This window comes from Tribolium madens, unplaced genomic scaffold (assembly GCF_015345945.1).
Source record: "Tribolium madens isolate multiple individuals breed KSU strain unplaced genomic scaffold, Tmad_KSU_1.1 Scaffold_97;HRSCAF=244;Tcas5.2_LG3a, whole genome shotgun sequence".
Lineage (NCBI taxonomy): Eukaryota > Metazoa > Arthropoda > Insecta > Coleoptera > Tenebrionidae > Tribolium > Tribolium madens.
Window position 1 is genome coordinate 9,871,610 of NW_025401069.1, and position 22,330 is coordinate 9,893,939.

The 22,330-nt window shown below is 37.9% G+C and overlaps 7 protein-coding genes across 9 annotated transcripts; 3 read left to right on the forward strand and 4 right to left on the reverse strand.

The window, feature by feature from the left end:
* Nucleotides 1-1,403: 1,403 nt before the first annotated feature.
* Nucleotides 1,404-3,432, forward strand: LOC123015005 (probable arginine--tRNA ligase, mitochondrial). The gene is given in 5 exon segments (XM_044414405.1): nt 1,404-1,537; nt 1,584-2,742; nt 2,789-2,913; nt 2,965-3,188; nt 3,237-3,432. Coding segments are annotated over 5 exon segments (1,695 nt in total). The 5' UTR covers nt 1,404-1,501; the 3' UTR covers nt 3,388-3,432.
* Nucleotides 3,379-12,015, reverse strand: LOC123015006 (28S ribosomal protein S9, mitochondrial). The gene is made up of 8 exons (XM_044414407.1): nt 11,826-12,015; nt 11,574-11,774; nt 11,345-11,518; nt 11,210-11,295; nt 10,915-11,159; nt 10,750-10,865; nt 3,559-3,721; nt 3,379-3,508 (listed from the first exon to the last, which is right to left on the reverse strand). Exons 1-8 carry the CDS (start codon nt 11,916-11,918, stop codon nt 3,417-3,419), a joined length of 1,170 nt encoding a protein of 389 aa, XP_044270342.1. The 5' UTR covers nt 11,919-12,015; the 3' UTR covers nt 3,379-3,416.
* Nucleotides 3,801-10,709, reverse strand: LOC123015003 (transient receptor potential channel pyrexia). The gene is made up of 2 exons (XM_044414403.1): nt 9,916-10,709; nt 3,801-7,048 (listed from the first exon to the last, which is right to left on the reverse strand). The coding sequence occupies exon 2, from the start codon at nt 7,042-7,044 to the stop codon at nt 4,099-4,101; it is 2,946 nt and encodes a 981-aa protein (XP_044270338.1). The 5' UTR covers nt 7,045-7,048; nt 9,916-10,709; the 3' UTR covers nt 3,801-4,098.
* Nucleotides 12,016-12,170: 155 nt separating the features above from the next.
* Nucleotides 12,171-13,193, forward strand: LOC123015008 (active regulator of SIRT1-like). The gene is made up of 4 exons (XM_044414409.1): nt 12,171-12,378; nt 12,433-12,525; nt 12,583-12,740; nt 12,799-13,193. The coding sequence occupies exons 1-4, from the start codon at nt 12,312-12,314 to the stop codon at nt 12,916-12,918; spliced, it is 438 nt and encodes a 145-aa protein (XP_044270344.1). The 5' UTR covers nt 12,171-12,311; the 3' UTR covers nt 12,919-13,193.
* LOC123015002 (protein virilizer) lies at nt 13,186-19,315 on the reverse strand. 3 transcript variants are annotated; one of them, XM_044414401.1, is given in 6 exon segments: nt 13,186-13,341; nt 13,389-13,650; nt 13,703-14,108; nt 14,162-18,094; nt 18,148-18,852; nt 18,901-19,315. In XM_044414401.1, coding segments are annotated over 6 exon segments (5,406 nt in total). In that variant the 5' UTR covers nt 18,958-19,315; the 3' UTR covers nt 13,186-13,298.
* LOC123015007 (epimerase family protein SDR39U1) lies at nt 19,033-20,687 on the forward strand. Its single transcript, XM_044414408.1, has 4 exons — nt 19,033-19,099; nt 19,231-19,305; nt 19,362-20,038; nt 20,085-20,687. Exons 2-4 carry the CDS (start codon nt 19,275-19,277, stop codon nt 20,280-20,282), a joined length of 906 nt encoding a protein of 301 aa, XP_044270343.1. The 5' UTR covers nt 19,033-19,099; nt 19,231-19,274; the 3' UTR covers nt 20,283-20,687.
* Nucleotides 20,274-22,204, reverse strand: LOC123015004 (nudC domain-containing protein 1). Its single transcript, XM_044414404.1, has 2 exons — nt 20,655-22,204; nt 20,274-20,610 (listed from the first exon to the last, which is right to left on the reverse strand). Exons 1-2 carry the CDS (start codon nt 22,092-22,094, stop codon nt 20,338-20,340), a joined length of 1,713 nt encoding a protein of 570 aa, XP_044270339.1. The 5' UTR covers nt 22,095-22,204; the 3' UTR covers nt 20,274-20,337.
* Nucleotides 22,205-22,330: the final 126 nt, after the last annotated feature.

Genomic DNA, 22,330 nt, shown 5'->3' on the forward strand with positions numbered 1-22,330 from the left:
CACACTGCTTGTTGTTTTTTAGATATGTATTTTTTGATAAAAAAGAGGTGAAGTGTCTGCCCTCACAAAAACAGTAACCTTTTATACAGGATGTCTGGAAAAAACGTTAAAAGTTTCTGAGGGTGATTCCTTAGATTAGTATAAACAAAGTATGTTCCTATGACCGGAAATGCTTCCTAAAGGATTAAAACAATTACTATATAAAAAATTCACTGCGTGGGTTGCTTTTAAGAAAAAAAATCGTTTTTTCAAAGACGGTGTGTCGTACAAAAATAACACCAAAGACATTTTTTAAAGAAAATAAGCCAATAAAACCAAATCTGCAAAAAGAAATTAAAAAAAACCTATCCCAAAACAAAATTTTACATTTTACACTGGCTTCGTATATTAAGATACATATTTTTCGATATCACCAATAGATTCATCGCCAAAAAATTACTCCAGATAATAACTTTTGTTTTATGTTCATCGATTACTGAGAAAATTGAAAAAAAAGTCGTCCCCCTAATTAAAATACATATTTTTTGAAATCACCAATAGATTCATCCCAAAAAATTACTCCTGATGAAAACTTTTGTAAAATGTCCATCGATTATTGAGAAAATTGAAAAAAAGACTTTTGCCCACCATCTTCAGGGAGCTCTAGTTCCCTCGAGAAGCATTTCCGGACATAAGTCCACAAAAACTTTTTTCTTATTTTAACCTAGMGAACCACTCCCCGAAATATTTTAGCCTTTTTTCGGACATRCRGTATAATAATAATTATAATTAATGGAAGTCAGATAAAAAACTGTTGTAAGTGTCCATGACCTTATCAGAAATCAAGAAGAGTAGCACCATTAAAACAGTTGTGAAAAAATAAAAATAATCTAATAATTGATTAAGTATTTTTTTAATTAATTTTATTAGCCGGATTCACTCATATTCACTCTGATTTGATTATGAATRTTGAGTAATAAATATAATAAAAAACGTTACAGAAACATTTACTTGAGTTACAAAAATAAATCGTGTCATACATTGGCGGACACGGAATTTTGGACGATTTTGTCATTCGACTGACATAAAAATGTAAAACGGGCTTAATGCAACTAACCTCACTTTCGGTTTTTATCATTTTTATCCAAAAAATCACAACAGATCAAAATAAATTATTGAACTTATATAAAAACGTGTATTGCTGACATTATTGTTTCGGAAAATCGCTCGCTAAAAATGAATTTCACCTAAAACTTTAAAATTTTAGTTTTAAACGTCGATCATAATGACAGTAAAGCGTAGTTTATATTGACATTTCTTGAACTGACATAAATTTGATGTCCACAATTCCGTGTCCGCCACTGTATGTAATATAAGTTTTGAAAATTTCTTTCGGTTATGCAACCAACTATTCACGTTGCAAACCGGTCGCTATGTTGACGCATGTTGTCATTATCATAACCTCAAAACCGTAATTTCATAATTTTGGACTTTCTGTAACCAAATTCTAGTGTAGAAATAAATGTCAACAAAATTAAAACTATATCTGGGCCGAAAGGTAAATTTCGAGATTTTTTCTATTCGAACCTTTTTTTTATTTCCAGGTGATTGATTCACTTAGTAGGTCAACGAAATTCACCCCCATTGAACTTCTCCCCCTCATTCATGTCGGAAACACGACTTTGAATAACAGTTTTGAGCTACACTTGCCTCTAAGCACCCTGGAAGACCATTTAGGCGTCCCCAACGTAAACGAAATCCTCAAAATTCGCCCCGATGATATAATTAAAAGCATTGAAACAAAGAAAGACCGCGCTAATAGAAAAATTAGTTTCGAAATAGACCGKACGATTTTCATCCAAGACGTTATTGAAAACAGCCCCAACCCTGACTTAAACCTAAAACCTAGAAACATAGTCGTTGAATTTAGCTCACCAAACATTGCTAAACCGTTCCACATGGGGCATTTACGCTCAACCATAATCGGGAATTTTATTGGCAATTTAAACTCATTTTTGAACAATAAAGTAACCAAACTCAACTATTTAGGGGACTGGGGCACGCAGTTTGGGTTTATTAAAGTGGGGGTTGACGAGCTTAAACACACACAAGAAGCAATAAAAAATAATCCGTTGAAACTCTTATACGAATCGTACGTTTACGCGAATAAACTTGCCGAAAAAGACCCCACAGTGGCAGACAGAGCAAGACAAGAATTTAATAAATTGGAGAAAGGGGCACCCGAGGGGCTAGAATATTGGAAAGAGTACATGCAGTATAGTAGAAAGGAATTAGAGACGACTTARAAAAGATTAGGTGTTGTTTTTGATGAGTATAATTTTGAGTCGAATTATAGTGTTAAGGATATTCAAAATGTGATAGATGTTTTAAATAGTAGGCATATCCTACAGAAGGAAAGCGATGGAAAGTTGAGTGTTGATGTAAATAAACGGAAAGTCGCAATTATGAAAAGTGATGGCTCCACTTTATATTTAACGAGAGATATAGCGGCCGCAATAGATAGATATAACAAATACAGCTTTGATAAAATGCTTTACATCGTGGATAACAGCCAAAGCGACCATTTTAATAATCTTAAAGCAATTTTGCATAAAATGAACCTGCCGTGGGCTCACAAGRTKCAACACGTTAAATTTGGCCGAATTCGTGGGATGAGTACAAGAAAAGGAACAGCCATCTTTCTGAGAGACATTCTCGATGAATGCAGAGAGATAATGATAAAGAAACAGGTCGAGTCCCCAAGTAAGACAACAATTTTTAAACGCGGTTGCAACAACTTTGTTTTTAGACACKCGAGTCCCCATTGATGACAGCGCCGTGTCAGACATACTCGGCGTTTCTTGCGTCATAGTCAACGACTTGAAGCAACGCAGACAAAAAGATTACGATTTCACCTGGGACAATGTTTTACAAGTGAAAGAATAATTTTTGTCATGGCCAATTGAGTAACTGAATTTATTCCAGATCCAAGGAGACACGGGTGTTAAATTACAATACACCCACTGCCGCCTTTACAGTCTCGAACGCAATTCTGGGGCAACACGACCCAAAAAAGTCATCCCTGAAGTAATCACAGAGCCAGAAGCCACGGCCTTAGTTCGAGAAATCGCCCGATTTCATGAGATTTTAAACAGATCTAATGAGCAACTCGAAGCTTGCATTCTTGTAACGTACCTGTTTCGCCTGTGGTACATATTTTCATAATTTTTTTTCATTTTTTAAAAATTGCGTTCTAGTAATCAAATCAACAAAGCCCTCAAAGTGTTACAAGTCAAAAATACCGATCCCGAGATCGCCTCCCAGAGGCTACTCCTGTTCATAACAGCGCGGCAAGTTCTAGGAAAAGGGATGAGTATACTAGGATTACATCCTCTTGACGAAATGTGAATTATTTTATTGAACTATTTGTAATACAACTAACGTTTTTTCCAAGTGAATTTCCTTCTTGCACCTTCCTGTCCTGGCTTCTTTCTTTCTTTGGTTCGGTAGTCCCTCGTCAACAAACCAGCTATTAAAAAAATACATGAAATGAGTGGACTAGAAATTCAAATAACAAACCTAATCGCATCTTTTCGATCGTATCTTGATCGAGGAAACTCCTCAGACCCCAGGCTATGCCCCAGCGGATAGCCCCAGCTTGACTCGAAATGCCGCCACCTTCCACTTCCGCCTCAATGTCCACTTTACCCAACATATTCGAGAACAACAGAGGAAACAATACCTAAAAACATGCAAAACATATAAAATTGCCCCCTAATGGCCAGTYTTTGTGGTGGGGAATTGGAAATTAAAACGCCACATAAAAAGAAAGCTACTTCACAAGCCAGTTTATTGAAGACGTAGAATATACTGTTATTGTCAATAGAAGGCACTTGAAGTATAATACTGTAATACGAAGCATTGTAAAACTAAGTATGACAATACGAGACACTATTTGTATAACAAAATTAATCTCACAACCACTATTTCACTAATATCACACATTGCTTAATGGCAAGATAAAATTTAATCTCTAAAATAAGGAATAACATAAATAACATCTTTTACGTATATTTACTCATAAAATCTGATATGAAATACATCACAGTCTGTACATTCCTAACAATTTGAGCTATTCTTCTTATTCACTAAACCATGCAACACCTGTTCCATAATCTTCTGGTTGTTTTGAAGAGCAATCTTCAGCTCGCGCACTTCTTTACTTAAATGTTCAATCTGCTCGGTACTTTTCTCAATTTTACTTTGAAGTAAAGGAAAGGCACTTGGATACTCCAAAATCTCACTGTTCTGATCCATATTATTGTTAATAATAATTTTTCTGGTAGTAGCATTACTACCATTAGACGAAATCGTGTGTGCGTAGTGTTTTCTCTTTTTGGCGATTTCATGTGCCGCCTTTAGTATATCTCTAGGGAGGCGTTTCTCTCTCGGATTCAGTGGTTTCACATTCAAAACAACTCTGTACGCCTTCGGGGACACTAAAGCCGTCCAATGAAGCAAATTCAGGAGATATCGCGGTAAATATCCGTTAAAAAGTGCCAGCTCCATGTACGAAATCAATTTAGTTTGACGGACAAGTTTCGACAAGCCGGCCGTTTTCTGCAAACCTTGTATATCATGAACGGCTATACCCACGAGAAGGTTCATTAAAATAACAGTAACAAAGAGTAGGAAGAGTATGTAGGTAACTTGCGCACTTATTTCTAACAGAAAAGGGGGATCTTCCGGGTCGTCATCCACGAGCAAATCTAGGTTTAGTTCACCCGTCATCATTACAAGAACGGTAATAAGACCGATAAAGGGATTGGCAAACGTTGACGAGTCCGGGAAGATCACACAAAAACTTATCGTAAAACCTATCAATAAACACGAGTAAGCTAAAAGTAATTTGGCAAATTCCCCTTGTACTCTAGTATACATAGCAACATAGGACCCAAACACTGGCAACTGACCAATCATTAGCATTAGATTAGTCCAACCGAACAACACGGCAAAAGCCCCAATGTGGTTCTGCCAAGTGTACGTTCGTCCGGTGTAAATAAAAGAAATAACAAAAACACTAACAATAACAGTCCACTCGATTATATTCTCCGGATGCGATAGATATTGCTTGACAGTGGGGTACCCCGCGATACCATACACCTTCCTCAATATTTCACAACAGGTGATGCCCACCAGCACGAACCATTGCATTTCGATAACGAAAGGATTAGTCCGTAACATGTGCCCCATCATGGATTTCTTCTCACACAACTCAATCACGTTTTGGGGCTGAGTATCGTTCATGTTTTTACCATGATTGTAACAATTATGAGCCAAAGCRGTTAAAACGTAAAGAGACAAACTCAAAACGAAAATAAAACAAAARAACATCCGGGCTATGTAGTARTTGCGGATCTTCTCCCATTTGAGGTACAGAAAAGCAGAACAAAGTGGGTGCAAGAGAATTTCCTTCTGGCCTTCATCGACGAAAGTGTTGAGGAAACTTATCTCGCGAGGGTGGCAATGTTGGAGGATGCTCCTGAAGTCTAGTCGTAATTCCACTTCGCGATTCGAGGATTCGGGATGGTGGTGGAGGGTTATAGCCGAGTCGAGCTTATGAGTGACCATTGCAAGAGATGCTGGGGTTTTTCGAGTGATAATACCAAGAGCTGTCATTCCGAATTTCGATTTAGCCGTTACGTCTGCTCCGTGATAGATCAAGATTTCTACACATTGTGACAACTCATTCAAGGCGGCTATATGTAAAGGGGTGTAGCCGTATTGGTCTTTGGTGTTAACATCAGCACCCCAACTCACCAAAATCTCAATTATATCGTAAGACCTRGCCGCTTTGCACACAGCAGCATGYAGAGGCGTTCTRTTATCAAAATCGCCGATATTTGGATCGGCGTTACCCTTCCTTAAGAGCATGTCGACACAATCATAGGCTTGCGCTCGCGCCGCTAGATGGAGCGGTGTTTGCCCTCGATGGTTACGTATATTCGCATCAGCTCCTTTATCTAACAAGATTTCAACACARTCAACGTAMCCTCCCTCGGCGGCTAGATGTAACGGCGTTAATTCCTTTTCTTTTGTTTTTGCATTGACGTTAACACCTTTCGCTTCCAACATTATTTTAAGACATTGTGGATGGCCTAAATCRGCCGCGAGGTGTACTGGGGACATCCCCGAAAATTCAAATTGGCCCACATCAGCCCCCTCTGCCGTAAACAACCGAACACAAGCAATCGCATTGGCTCMGACCGCYCAATGTAGGACACTCTCGTGGCAATTATTCGGACTGTTAGTTAAAGCTTGAACCCTCGCTCCATTATTTAACAAAATCATCGCCGTTTCGGGACTATCCCCGAAAGCCGAACAATGCAATGGAGTGTAACACTTGAAAATCGCGTTGACGTCACACCCTTGGGCTAGTAGGAATTGCGTTCCGGGGATGCACCCACTGAAAGACGCCAAGTGGAGGGCGCTGAGGCCTTGACTGGGCTCGTAGTACCGCAATTGGGCCCCCAATTTCAAGAGGCCATCCAAAAGCTCCCATCGTTTCATGAAAGCAGCCCACAAGAACGCGATGTTGATTTCGAGCTTGGTGGCCCCGTGAAAGGCCTCGGTGAGGTTCTCCTGACTTGTCTTCTTGCACTCGATGTCGTCAAGGAGCTGGTGACGCCCCGAGGCCATCTTCATGTGCTCAAGGAGGTTCATCTTGATCGTATCGTGGCAAATCTGCACTGTGAGCTCACTTCGGGAAAACTCCTCGAAACTCTCGTAGATGTTGGGTGTGTGGTCGGCCGGGGGCGAAGGGCCACACTCCATATACTCGAAGTCGTCAGAAGGAAACTCCTCTTCCACCACGATCTCCGGATCTTCGCGAGGACGACGCCACCGAAGACCCGAGGGACACGTGTGTGTTTTGTACAACGGGAAACTTTCCACTTCGACGTTCACGCTCACGGAGCGGCCCAGCTTGCGAGAGTTGGTGGAGTCTTGGAAACCCATATTGTCCATTTTTAGGGATTTCTTGTGGTTATCTGTGGCCGCAACCATTTACCTGTAGTGACATTGAAGAGAGATGAGATTTTATGAAGGAGACGCAAAACACTTCTGATAATCCGGGCGAGATAAAACTTTCCGGAATTTTATGGGACACTTGGGTCTTGTTATCATCATGAAGGATTAAAGGATAATACGTCTTGTGTTGAATCTGACAAACATTAAGTGTAACGCAAAGAACATTGAGTTGGATGTTGCAATGTTTTAATGAAGGTCATTGAATTCATTACTATTGTATGGTCAGATTGTTCGTTTAATTTTTAAATCCTTCACTTTAGGATGATTGACTAGTAGATACGTTAACACAAGTTCTGGCTCAAGGGGTAAACGTGCAAAATTAAATATAAACAATAATTTAATCTTTTTTAAATGTAATGAGAATCTAGAACTTTTGTAGATTAAATTTAATTTCAGCCCCTTTCCAAAATTACTAGAATTTCAAATAAATTTTAGTCACTTAGTCCTCTAGGCCCTAAATCATCAAGCCCTATTTTTTCTTTAATACACATTTTAATATTTTCAATTTCTTCAAGGTCTCTAAATGCGTGTTATATTAAATATTTAGCTATTTTTTTTTATTTTTAAGTAATAATATGTAGGTGTAAATTTAATTTAATATTATTTTAAAAAATTGAAATTGATTACCTTATAATTTTTACACTGCAAATATGCGAGAAGGTAAAAAGTACTCGACTTTTTTGTTATTTCTAATCTTTTAAAGATACTACAAGTATCGAAGTAGACCGCGAGGTTCCTAAAACACCTGAAGCATTTTCAGTTGCCTTTGTAAAAAATGTCAGAACAAGTTGTTTCTTAGTAAGGCTTAATTTAATAACAGCAATTTTGAAAATTTATCCATCGAACACGATATACGGCAGAGAGAAAAAGCATCCCACCATAATAATAAACTAGGCTAGGGCCAAGTAGCGGTAAAATATTCTCTTTTTTCGCTAAAAAGCGGCTCTCATTTTGCACAAAGGATGTAATTGATTAGCAAAAACAAACACAAATATTTATTTTTAATTCAATGCTTTTACGGTTGGTTTGAACAACGAGTGAAAAACATCTTGACTCGTGAATGTCAATGATGAAGACCAATAATGTAAAAAAATAAGTACACTCAAGCTCAGGAATGTTAATTAAAGCTAAACCAAATTTTTTCAAATTAATCAAGATTTCCCAGATTCTCAAGTCATTTCGTTAAACTTGAATAACTTGCTGGTTTGCACTAGACTGAATGGAAAATTTAATTATTTACATCGTTGAACAACAGGATGTAGCTAGTAGCTAGATCATAAATTTATCAATTTCCATTTTTCAATGTCTGTTCACACCCACAAAAATATATACAAAGCCGAACAGAACAATCGACTTAAGGCGGTCAACATGCCCTAATAACACTCTGATTGCTTCTGAATTGGCACATTAAATGTTTACGAGCTAACGTCACTATTAGCAATAGAGTCGTATAGTGTGGACACCTAAAAACATTCTTAGGTAATTTTCGAAATGAGTCATGATACAAAACTAACTGTACACCTGTCAAGGTTTAAAAACAATCGAATGAGGGAGTAACAACCTGTTTTGGGTAATTCCTAGTTGAGTGTGGGTTATTTGACCACACCAGCTATCTAGAAAAAACTATCAAGTTTAATGAATTAGATGACGAGTTTTCTTTTGTTACCCAATTTCCTACTTCCCAATTCAATGACACACAAATCTAAATTATGGTGAGCGAAGCAACATTATCTGGGAAAACACACAAAATTTGCATTCATTTGCTTTTTTGTTTTTTGTAAGACCAAATCAAAACACATTAATGAGAATTGTTAATTATTTCTAATAAATATTAAAAGAATCTCTAAATTGTTAATTTAACACAATGACAATGAACTCTAATTGGATTTTTTCAATGTTTGGCAAAAAGGATTGTGATGTTAATACGGAAAGTTTAAAAGCAATACTTCCGTCAGGTAAAAAAAGTAATTATGTTTAAACATTTTTGGTAGCTTGCTTGAGAGAAATCAAACTTTTCCAAGAAATGGAATTAAGTAATCATTGTCAAAAGATTGCCCAAAGATAAGTTAAAAGCCAATAAAGTCCAGGTAATAAAATTTGCAACCTCTATTAGCGAAAGTCTGAAATGTCACAGAAAAATCATGTTTTCTTACCACATTTACATTTTGTTTTTTAATACAAATGTTGCTGATACTGCATTTAGTGTTATTTATCGATAAAAAACAAATAAACCAAATCAAAATAAACAATGCATAATCAAAACGAAAATGCAAACAAAAATAAAATTATAATTATTAATTATTACAAGTTTTCAGTACAAAATCAATTCAATTCCTTGTAAAAACATTTTAATTCAACTTAATTAAAGGAATCAAGCAAAGCACCACCCACATAAATATAATAGAAGTAACATTTTAAGAATTAAACAATATAAAGTTTAATTCACTCAAAATTCTAGGATCCGGAAGTGGTAAATAATAATTTCCTAGTAATACTAGAGGTATGAGGAAACATAAATATTATAGACTGTATTTTTATATCAAGGTAACATTTGGTTGAATGGAATTCAATGTAAAGTTCATTGTGAAAATATGACAACACAATATAACTCGTCGTGAGAAAAAAATTGAAGAGGAAATAAAACCAATAATCAAAAAMWGTGACGCATTACGAAATTATAGTCCCCGAGATTTATGATTTAAACCCAAAACAGTGCACGTTAAAAAAATTGTTTACTAAGAGAATAAGTTGTAAATGTTTTATAACTTAATTGCCCTTGTGTGAAAATCTCGCCCGTCAGAAGTGTTTTTAAAATCCGTGCATAAAAAATTCACAAAAACTACTCACCATCCGTATATTCTAAATTCGCCTTCCCACATAAAAAATTCCACATGCGATCACAAGCATTGGGCACATTTGTTGTAATTGTCAATACCGTACAATACACTTACACAATTAGATGAAATCATGATTGATTCACATGCCGCACTGAAAACTCATTCGGAAAAAAAAACGCCGAAACAGAAGCGACCGCAACACTTAACAGTTCTTGGATTCCTAAGAAAAATCCAACCGGTAAATTCGCAGGCTTTCGAGTTGCGTAGGCGACAGACTGGCATAACTACTGCGAATAACGCAAATTGTTAAATTGCTTCGTAAAGAGTCTCTTTGAACCTTCGTGGAGAAGGGAGATGCTTAACTACACGTGAGTTCGGAATGATAATGTTTATGGGATGGGACGGCGACGAGATTGCCGGATTTCTTGGTCCCCTCTTCTTCGTGCAAGAACTGGTTAGTGATGCACCGACCTTGCAGTTGTTATGTAAGATTTTTGACCTCTTTTGGAAAGTGATGACTTGGCCCYAACAAAATCGGACTATCACAACAGTCGAAGGATTGAGTAATGGTGACCCGAATTGGACAAACGAAGGAAAAGATGCTCAATGAGTGACAATGACGGAAGGGACTCATCGGGACAAACACAGACGCTGCCACAGACTGCCATAATTGAGGTCGAATATTCGGGAATTCCCTCAATTCTAACCACGATAATCACTTTAAAAATACTTTTTTTTACAACAATCCCAGTTTTATGCATGTATCTTAGTTTTTCCGTAAAAAAACTGCTCGGAAAAATGTGTCATCCCTTATAAAAACACACTTTTTTAAATTAAAAATTACCTGTTCTCTGGARTGAGTTTCCTTGAAGTATGAAATATCCTCACCGTTTATGGTAATTTTACCTGTCCCGGGGGAACGAATGGTCACGTGGCCGCGTGCTCTCTTCCTCAAACATTCTAAGAATTGCGTTATTGTAAAAATACATTTCGGTAAAACTCAAATTACCGTAAGTTGTTACAAATGCTCTGCCTTCAGCATCATACTGAGGTTTAGGAGCTTGGTAAGTTTGTTCCTGGGTCATTAAGGGTTTTCGATACTTGAAAATAAAATCTTTAAATCTGTACGAGTATGGTAACATACAAAGTCTCTCCATGGTGGTAGTGAAACTATCATAATCTTTATCCCCAATTGTTTCTACAAGTTCTTTTTCTAAAGAAGGTTTATCTAGCCATTGGTGTCCAGACAAGTCTCTAATTAAAAATAAAAATTAATAGAAATTCATTTCTAGACTTTAACCTACAGTTGTAAAGTAGGATCATATTTGACCCCTTTTCTTATCATGGAATCTTCAAACTTGTAGCAATCATTAATACGCTCAACAATATCCTAAAATTGTGCATTATAAATTTATCTAAAATGTGAATTTCGAAATTACATGCATAAGATTATAATAATTGGCTTTTCCTGTATAAAACAAAAAGTTGTAAGGCCGCCCAGTTTCATCAAATTCTGCAGCTTTCCTCAGAGGAAAAATCTCCTCTGGAGGGCGCATAAAAGGTCTAGCTTTTTTCTCAAATAACCCTGACGGGAATAAGTATTGTATAGCGTTCTAGAACAATACAATAGAAAAAAAAAAAAAAAACACTCAGAAAATATTTGTTTACATTAATGTCTCCCTGTGTGAACGTTTCAGGATCCTCCCCCATCATATTCGCCAAATGCCGCTTTCCAATTTCAAATTCTAAGGTTTGTTGTTTCATAAATTCTTCATGTTCTCTAGCTCTTTCTAAGTATGCTTTCATTGCTTTACTCACAGTTTTTTTAGGCTGTGGTACTGTAGTAGAAGATGTACAAAACTGTTGCGCCTTTTAATACAAAAGTTAATAACAAAATATTAGGTTGTCTTAAAATATAACCTTAATGTTGCATGTAGAAACAATCCTTAAATTGTTCTGAAAATGCAAATGTTTCGTAAGTGGTTCCACAACAGCGTTAATTCGTCGCAACATGMTTTTTAAGTAAATCAAAAAGAAAATTCACATTTAATTCACGACGGTAACCTCAATTTTTTTTCCGACACAATTGCCAACAGCAAAAAAGCAGATCGCAAATAGTCCCTACTTGAATTATTTTCWTGATTTTAGCACGTTTTTGAAACAAAAACTATAATTTAAACAAAAAATAAATTGTTCACCATTTAAACATTTCAAAATTTCTCACTTATTTGGAAAAATAGTGAAAATCTGAAAATTTAAAATTAATTATTCTTTTATTGGAAACATTGATTGTCACAATTAACATAACCTATAATAATCGTATTATTATTGTTATAAACATATTTAATTTTAATGTCTCAAAAGATTTAAGGAAATGAGTTTTTGACGTTGTTTTAATTAATTAAAATGTCTTCTGCGTTGGTTCAAAAGGCTTTGGAAATTGTAGACCCTGATTTTAGGAAACAATCTAAAGGTAAAAACTTTCTGCCTCATGTTTGCATTTATTCGCTTTTTCTTTAAATTTTAGATAAGAAGTGTAAGAATAATGCAAAAGATGTCTTTAGCTTGATACCTGAGAAACTAAAAATTACGAAAAACATTACCAGAAAAGGACGAAAAGGTAATTAGAAGACAAAATTGTATTTATATCATACCTCATTTTATGATTGAATTTTAGAAAAAATTGGTGCATTGGCAACTTCAAAGAAACTAACAGTTATAGAAGCGAAGAAAAATTTTAAAAGCAAAAATGAAATTTTGAAGGAAAATTTGAAAAAGCTCAAAGAAATCGAAAAAGCGTGTACTATCGAACTTGATAGAGAAACTACACAAAAGGTTTCATTCAACCTTTTTTGTTATCTCAAAAGTTGWTTAAAATACATTTTTTCTTTAGATAATTCAAAGGGCAGTCACTGGAAGGCCAGTTAAAGAAAATAAAAAACGCAAGAAGGTCCAAAAAACTGTTTTCACTGAAGAAGACTTTAAGAYATTRGAAGAGGAATACACAGGATAAAACATGGCAGTGTCAAATAAGGTTTATAGTATTACAATGCTGAGTTTGAGTGTCATAGGGATTTTTTATATGCTATTTATGTTAATAATTGTACCAATTTTACCCCTTAATGAAGATATTTTAAGCTCTTTTTCACAAACACCAATTTTGTTAGTGAGTGGAGTTTGTGGACTGATTTTTTGTGGTGGTTTGTCAATTTTCACTATTTTTGTGATGATGAAAGGAAAATGGGGACTGGTATGGTGTAAGCAAAAAATAAAACAGACGTAATAATACATTTTTATTTTTATAAAACTGGAGGATGTTTCCAAGTAAAAAATTGAATAATCACAGAAATCAAATTTATTGGAACATTCAAACACATAAAACGATACACTTAATTATTGATAAGGACTCCGAGAGAGGCTCATACCCCACCACGACCTAAAAATCAAATTCAATCTACCTACCCTTCACAACACGAAACTTACATTTGTCTGCAATGTACTGATCGCTCCGACGTAACAAAAGCCCTCCCTCTACTCCCCCGCGCAATRCTAGTTGATGCCAAAAGCTCCCTACTGAACTTATTATATCCTGTCGGTCCCGTCGGCTGCGCCCCACAAGTCTCTAAAGCCACAAAATCATCCACATGCAACGASGGTGGCCTCGACGTATTCGGCGGCCTTGAACGGAACAAATCCGACCTTTGCTGGATGGTCCTTGGAAAACCTCGCGACCTAACTGGAGTAACTAAAAAACGCACATTGAACTAAAATCTAAACTTTCAAAGCAAAAAATATACTGAAAGGTTTCTTCGTTTTCGTCTTCTGGTCATTATCATGATTCTCCTTTTCGTTGCTATTATCCGAAGGACAGATTCGACACAATTTTTCGATTTCCTTTGCGATATTGAAATCTTGTGGCAAATACTGACGGGCGATTTCGGCTAGGTCACATGACACATTCTCGTTTTCGGATTCGTCATTCGCCATCGACAACCAGTATCTTATTGTCAGTCTTTCGTCACAAACATCRGAATTGCTGAAAATGAGTCGACCGGAAAACTGGATGAGGAGGGTTTCCGGTTCGGGCAAGATCGGTTCGGTTAATGTCTCTTTACTGTCAGGAGAATCCGATTGGAGGAACTTAACCACACCACTCACTCCCTCCAGCATACTCTCGAAGGTGATGTCCTCATCTTTGAGTTTCTTAAACAAAGAAAGTTAATTTTCGCATGAACTACAAACGAAATTTTCCTTACAAACTCATGTATTACCTTGAGAATCTCCTCCAAAGTGAATAAAGGATGCTTTTCCTCCACCTCCTCACTTTTCCACCCCACAAGACCCTTTATTTCTCCTAAACTCATCTTCATTTTCCTCGGTGTGTAAAATAACGTCGCTTCCACTTCCTCTGTCGTCGAACAAACTCGAATCAACTCGACTAAAGTATTCATTGTCGATAAACATTCGGCGTTATTTTTCGAAAAATTCTTCGCCAACTTATTCAAGACGACGCCAAAGAGATCGTTTTTCTTATTCATTTGTTCCCTCATGTGGTAAAAACCGTAGTCGTGCTCTGTCAACAGCAGCAACGTCCTCACGGCTTGTAAATACGTAACAAATGAACTATCAACTTTCAAATAATCCAAAATCATTGAAATGAAGCTCAAAAGATGCTCCTTGACCGGCAGAGCATTCGCGAGGTACATTTCCGAGGTCAAGTCTTTTTCAATTGTATTCTGAAGAAGAGTAATCTCAATGTCGCAAAACACTTGAATAATACTTAAAATACACTCTTGCGCCTGTATATGACTGGTGCTACTATTACTAATTCGCAAGACTTGGCCAAAAATATGGACCAAACCGGGATATTTTTCGTCACTCTTATTCGAGCTGTGGATCAAGTGGAGAACCGCACATTTGAGAGTACTATGAGTGACCAAACATGCCAAGAAGTTCAACAATCGGGTCACATAACTATTACAGATTCCTACTTTACTGTCCTCACTCGGCACCAGCGCCTTATAGACCGAATCTAGAATTCCTCGAGCAATCATAACGGCGGAATTTGCCGCCAAATCGGCCAACTGAACACAAACCCTTCTCAATAAATTCAATAACTGTTGATGCGAAGTCGTGCACAACTTGTTTATAAGTTCTTGGATGATCCCACTGTGAGGGTGTAGATGTGCCGACCACAATTTCCTCAAATTCACAGCCCACGTGACCTCTTCTGGCGATAGCTTGTCTCTGGTTTGGATCGGTAACGGCAGTGGTAACAACTCGGATAATATCAACAGTCCGGGAATAAATGTGTAAGGAGCTGAAGTGACATATTTGATCACTTCCCCACACATCAGAGTCCATAGAGTTTTATTTAACGAATCTTTTTCGTGGATTTGATCCGAAATTGGTTGAGTGTAGACCAGAAGAGTGTCGATGATGACTTTACAGATCTCTTGAGCCTGGTTGTAGGCACCGGAGGTTGTAGGAAATGAATACAGCAAACTGTAAGTCTGTAAGAGAATTGGAACTGCAGTCAAGTCTTTAAAGTTAGTGTTACGGCATTGTATCACGTAGGTCAGCATTTGTTTAAGGAGGTCAACACAAGGAGTGATCACATTGACGATGAGGAAACCTTGAAGAGACACATAAACTGAAGTATGCATGCTTGGCTGTTGGTAGTGATCACAGATTTTCTGCAATAACTTAGTCAGAATCGAAGTACCGTCGAGTGAAAACAATTGAAGAATCACGTGTTTGTACTTAAGCTCGACATAGTTACTCAAGGGATTCTCAGCAAGTATAGGTGAAGTCCCCGAATAGGGGGATATCCCCAAGTAATGTATCACTCTCAAGCTTGTTATCAGCTGACCCGGAAACGCTGTCACGTTATCAATTTGCTTATTAATAATTTCAACAAAATGGGAAATATTATCATAGTTCAAAGTAACGTTTTCAAGTGGATTTAAATACGACTTGATTTCAGTCAACTTCTGACAAATTGAATCATCAAAAATCTCATGCATTTCTACCAACTGAAATATTTGCTTGAAGTAAGTTTCCAAGAATTGTATGTTCGCGACTGCWGTCACAGTAAAGTGAATCAAATCGACYATGTATGCAAGTCCTGGTGATTTCTTAATCTTATTTAACTGATTCTCAGACTTYTCTTTGGTGTGCACTTCCTCCAGAAACTGTAACAAACATTTTATGTTATCCTTCATTCCCAACACTTCTGCGACGCAAATCCGGCCGATGTGAGTGAAAGTCAAGCAGAATAGGCCGTGTAATTGGTCGACAACTTCCACCGAGTCGTAATCTTTCCCSTCAAGGCTTTTCAAACTTTCCACGTAATAAATAACTTCAGTTTTGTACGCCGSCTCTAAACCCAAATTATGAGATTTAATCTCGATGTAATCCTGGTATTGTATATCTTCATCTGTTCTCAAGAGACACCCAAGCAYGGCGTGCACAGTCTGATAATTATCAACTACATATTCCAAACCTTCAGGGGTTTTTAACAGATCAGACAATATCTCAAATATCGGAGTTTTAATCGCCGGTAAATTCAAAGTATTGGGGCACGTCAATAGTAGGAAGAAACACTGAATAATATCAAACATTCGGAAATATTCGACTAGAATGTTCTTAGATTCGGTTCGAATTATTTCGAACTGGGCCGCAACAGGAAGAAACCGTTTCGGTTGTGAAAAAACAAACTGTCCATTCTGTGACGCATTCAAAATTTGTTCCAAACATTTCGTAATCAAAGTTACATCACTTTGGCTGATCTCGGATGGGCAATTACGCATTTCCATGAGAATCGAGTGCATCTTATGAAAAACTTCGTACAAATTGATTTTTTTCAGAGTTGAATTCAAGGCAAATTTCAGACGAACTGAAGGATTCTTGCGTAGTTTCTCCACCAGTGTTTTATAACCATTGTTTTTAGAAACGGTTAATGAGTCATGAAAGCCGTTCTCCCGACAACCGTTGGAACCATCACCCAAAAGGAACTTCTCAATTGCAAATTTGTGCAAGAGATACGTATCCAGTGCTTTAATTATCATAAGTTTGATGGATAAAGCCATATATTCCTGATCGTAAAGATTTAAAAGAACTTCATGAATATTGAAGCCTGATTCCCATAGAATTTTAATAAATTCCCCGCTGTTGCAACACCATTCGGCAAGTCTGACTCCACATTTAATGTGGCGGATTTTGTACACCGGCTGATCTTGAATATTCGCCATTTCYTAACTCAGCGCGATTTTCAACCAATCGAGAAGAGTGCAAGTAATCGAATTAACTTGCTCGARCAATTCCTTATCATCGCGAAAGTCACGTGACTTTATAGCAACATGAATTTTGATTATTTCACAAAAATGCTCAATTGAACCAAACGTGTTAATGAGCTTTTCGCACAAATGTATAAACTCCTCTTTGATTTCAGTGTTAAGTTTCGTGAAATCCTCCAAAACGTATTTAGTAATACTCGACTTGAAATAATCATCAACTATTCCAATCGTCGTCTTCAAATTCTCCTCAACATTTAAACCCCCATTCGTAAAACTAAACGGAGGTGTCTTCTCAAATTTGCGCAAATTCGTGACTCCCGGTATAAACAACTTAATTAAATCGTCATTATTTGTGTACGCCCCGAAATCATAGTCCATTTCTTCGTCAACAATCTCCTCGTCACTCAAAATCGGCTCGAATTCCTCGACATCCATTTGAGCGGTGTCTTCAGTAGGAGGGGTTATAACCTCCTTGGCAGGACTCTTAACTGTGGCTTCGTCCTTGGATTCCTTCTCCCGTCTTTCCTCCTCTTCACTAAAACTGTCAACTTCGGGAGGAGTCGGTTCTTTTCGCTCCCCGTGTGGAGTGTGTGGCCGTTTCGGTGACTGGATTGGCGGCGTCCTCGGCCGTTTCCGCTCCTCTCGCTCCTCCCTATTGTACGCCCTTCGGTAACTCTCGTCGTGTTTATACGATCGGTCTCGGTCTCGGGCCCTGTCACGATCCCAATCCCGATCGTTCCGATCCCAATCCCGTTCCCTACTGACGTCACGACTGTAGTCTCGGGACTGTCTATCTCTGTCGCGGCTACGAGACCTAGGGTAGGTTTTGTCACGGTCTCTGTCTCGCCTTTCCGTCTCGCTGCGGCTGTGGTCGCGCTCAGTACTACCAGTCTTCTAAATAAAAAAATGTCAATTTTACATTTTGGGACCACCCTGGTACTTACCTGATACCCCTCCCTGGTCCGTTCTCTGTCTCTATCCCGTTCCCTCTCTCGTTCATTTTCGCCACTTCTGGGTCTCACCTTCGTGTCCCAGTCTCCCTCAGGTGGGTGATGGTAACTCCTAGGGTCCTTAGGGACGTCGCTGTAATACTCGTTATATTCCTGTGGGTAATTCTCAGATTGATTATAGCCCTGTTGATACGGGGCGGCATTTTGATTATACTCAATTGGGACATTTGTGATATTTTCTTGACTCCACTCATTTTCAATATTATTTCCCGAAATTATCTGCTGGGCGTCTGCTATGGTATTGGGTTGCGTTGGTAGCGCCGGATTAACAACCGGTTGAATAATTTGTTCAGTAATATTATTCGTTAAAGTACCATAAACGGCTAGGGTGATTGTTGTATACCACCCCCTTAAAACCAACCCATCTGTGGGTATTTTTCTGACGGTGTCTTCTGGGACACAATTCAAATTGATGCAACCGTTTTGATTATACTCAAACCCCCCTAAACTCTCAAATGTACTCGCGCCAGGCTTCCCCAAATCATTTACAAAAAATTCGATTTGAAACTGACTGGGGTTAGTAGCCCCAAGCCGGACGCCTCCGGGAAAATCCGCTTGAACCCTAGCCCCCAAAGGGATGATGCGGACTTCAGTGACGTACACGGGTTTGGGAAACTGCACTAGATCCAAGTTTAACTCCTAATTTAAGAAACTCGTAAGCGAGAAAAACAAGGATGAAAATCTTACCTCAGTGTTGTCGTGAGCAAAAGTGTCGAAAAAGAGTAACTCGACCACATCCGACATTTTGGAAAAGTTAGTTTTCCATATTTTTCACGTAAAAATGACCAAAAGACGAATAAAAAATGTGGTTAAACACTCACAACACACTTTTTTTTAGGTTATTGTTGTTGCAGACAGGTGCGCCAACTTAACGTCATTTGAAAATGTAAATATACGAAAAAGTTGTTTATGTGAATTTTGAGCTGTTTTATTAATTATTGTTTGTGTTATCTTTAGTATTTACAATTATTTGCTTGGATTTTTTTAATATTGATTTTTTTTTAATTTGTTTTATAGGTTATGAGATGTCTGGCTAAAAACAACCATCATCATCAACGAATATGTCCAAAGCTTTAGGCACCGCTCTCGTGGGTTAGTTGCACCTTTTCTTGCCTTTGTTTACTTAAATAGTGTAACCTAATTTAAAGGGGGCGGTACGGGCTTCATAGGAAGTCACTTATGTAAGACTTTAAAGTCTCAAGGGTATGGCGTTACTGTCATTTCCCGAATGCCGGGTCCCCAACGTATGACCTGGAACGACTTGAACCGTGTCGGACTTCCCGAAGGAACAACAGCTGTGATTAATTTAGCTGGACAAAATGTCCTAGACATGAAACAACGCTGGAACGCCGGCTTTAAACAAAACGTCTTCAACTCGAGAATCAACACGACTTTATCCCTGGCCAAGGCAATATCAAACGCACAAAATAAACCCTCAGTTTTTGTGACTATATCAGGAGTTGGGATCTACAAACCTGATAAAGTCAGAGAATACGATGAAACTAGTGTAGAACCAGAGTTCGATTTTTTCTCACGGCTTTGTCATGAGTGGGAAAAAGCAGCCAAGCTTCCCGCAGGGCCCACGAGGCAAGTGACGATACGTAGCGGCGTTGTTTTGGGGCGAAACGGAGGGATGATCAAACAGCTCTACTTGCCGTTCTTTTGCGGACTGGGGGGCCCAGTAATGCCTGGCGACCAGTACTTGCCCTGGATTCACATTGACGATCTTACCGGACTAATTTTATTTGCACTCAAGAATGGGAAAGTTGACGGGACTCTAAATGGAGTGGCGCCACAAAACATCACAAATAAAGAATTTTCAGACGTACGAATTTTGCTATTTTTGGATAGTGATTTATTGAGATTTTTAGGCTTTTGCGAAGGCTATGAGACGTCCGGCTTTTTTCCCCGTTCCTAAGTTCGTCCTGAATGTTTTACTTAATGAAGAAAGAGCTAATATGTTAACTGAAGGACAAAAAGTTTTGCCAAAGAGAACAATGGCTTTAGGTTTTCAATATAAATACCCCGATATTGCGTCCGCATGTCAACAAGTTGTTACAAAACGTTGAAACTTATTTATTTCTATTTCTTAGATCTAATCGTTACAAAAAATTAAAAAAAAAATCACAATTGAAGTGCTGTTAAGAAATTGTCTCCCAAGACATACAAATAAGTGTTTGAAGCATAAATCCCTAGAATTTCATCATTTCCAGGTAGAGTATAAACTTGTTGCTGGGAGCGTGAGTTTACGTTCATTCCAGTTATTCTATTCCTTAACTGATTGAAATCAATCCTTTTATGTTGGCAATAAATAAAAATATGTTTTTTCGACTCGCAAATAACAGCATAATTCAAGTCAGGAGAGGTCACAAAAAACTTCATTTGCTGTTTCGACGCCTGGAAAATATAATGAGAAAATGTATTTCAAGTCTTCAACTCACCTGAATATAACCCATAGCTAGCAAAGTGCCTTTGTGCACCAATCGAAAATCATTTTCATATGTCGGTTGCCAAATACAAGTATCAACGTCACTTCGAATTCCAATCGCCAACGGCTGATTTGTCTCAAATTCACCTAGGAGGACACTTAGGAGTACTTGGTGTGACCCCAAATTGATTTTATGGGTGACCTCATGCGAATCGCGAGAGATTCGTTCAAATACGGTCAACTTATCGCACTCAAAGTCACACTCTTCCACTTGTTGGCTGTTGAAAGTGGTCCCTGTGGGTGGCACCACCTCGMTATCGCTAGTTCGTGGGGCCAGTCTCTCCGAAACTTCGCTGACCAAAGCCGGATCSGGTTCATACTCGCCAGAATCGGCGCCTTCGAAGACCTGGGGCCACATAAGGCCAGGTTCGCGTTTATGTAAAGTTAGGACGAGAGTGGTTGACTCAGTGGTCCAATTAGTCACGTCAGGGTCTATCGGGTGGTACAATTTTCCTTCCATAAGAGTCGCACTTTCGTATTTGACTGCGATCTGGGTTGATTCGGTATTTACAAGGAGTAAATTTTTCTTGAAATCCGCACAAAGCGGAAGTTTTATGGTTAAATCTTCACCAGTTTGGCTCCACTTGTACTTTTTTTCTTTATTTTCTGGTGGGGCTTTTTTGATTACATTTTCCGAATCCAGGGTGAACTTACAACCATCATCACTGACTACATAAACTGCATCACAAGTGCGTTCAAAGTTTGCATATTGGACGAAACCATTAACCGTTAGTTCCCTCAGAGCTACTTGGTTCCAAGAATCACTTTTTTCCAACGTTATCCAATGCAAAATGGTTGCATTTTTTCCGTTTTCCTCCGTTTGTCTTATACTGGTCAATAATAAATGCAACTCTGGTTTTGACGCCTCTTTAACAACTGCATCTGTTACAATAAATTTCTGATCAGGGCCTGTAACGTCTCCAGAAAAGAGTATTTCCCACGGATCGTCAATGTCTCTGCAACCTCTGTCTAATACATAGAGACAGCCCATCCCATCTGCCACAACAGCAATCTCACTCGAGGCAAATTTCATTGAAACATTGTAATCCCCAGGACTTCTTTCTTTTTGTAGGGGTACCGCCCACAAAGTTGTTTTGTTGAAAGAATTTGACATTGATTCAATATAGTATTTTTCAACGTTTAACTCCATATCAATGAAATAAACTGATTCAAAGTTATCAACTATTTCACCAATTAAATGATTGTGCAGAGCGAAGAGTTTTGTATGGAGCAGCGAATATTGATTTACATCCGGCACTAATCTATCCACTGGCACTTTTAGTTGCTCTGAAATCTTCCTGATCGCGGCCAGAGACAACTTATAGCCGTCAAAATCTGAGTTCAATAAAGATCTATCAGGACGCAGTTCCATTAATTTCGGATAAGACTGCATCGTGTGTGTGTAATTAAGCACTTAATTCAATTAATATATTGCAATTCGACTGTATATAACCTCAAATCGCACTGACAAAACTTTTGTTTTAGAATAATAAATGGGTGTTGTCAGTTCCTGCAGTGCTACCAATCCACTTTTGCGCTCGATTTAGTTCAAATTAATTGAATCTTTTTATTGTAAAAGTAAATTTGAAATCTTAAATAACACATTTTCTAAAACACAATATCTATTCA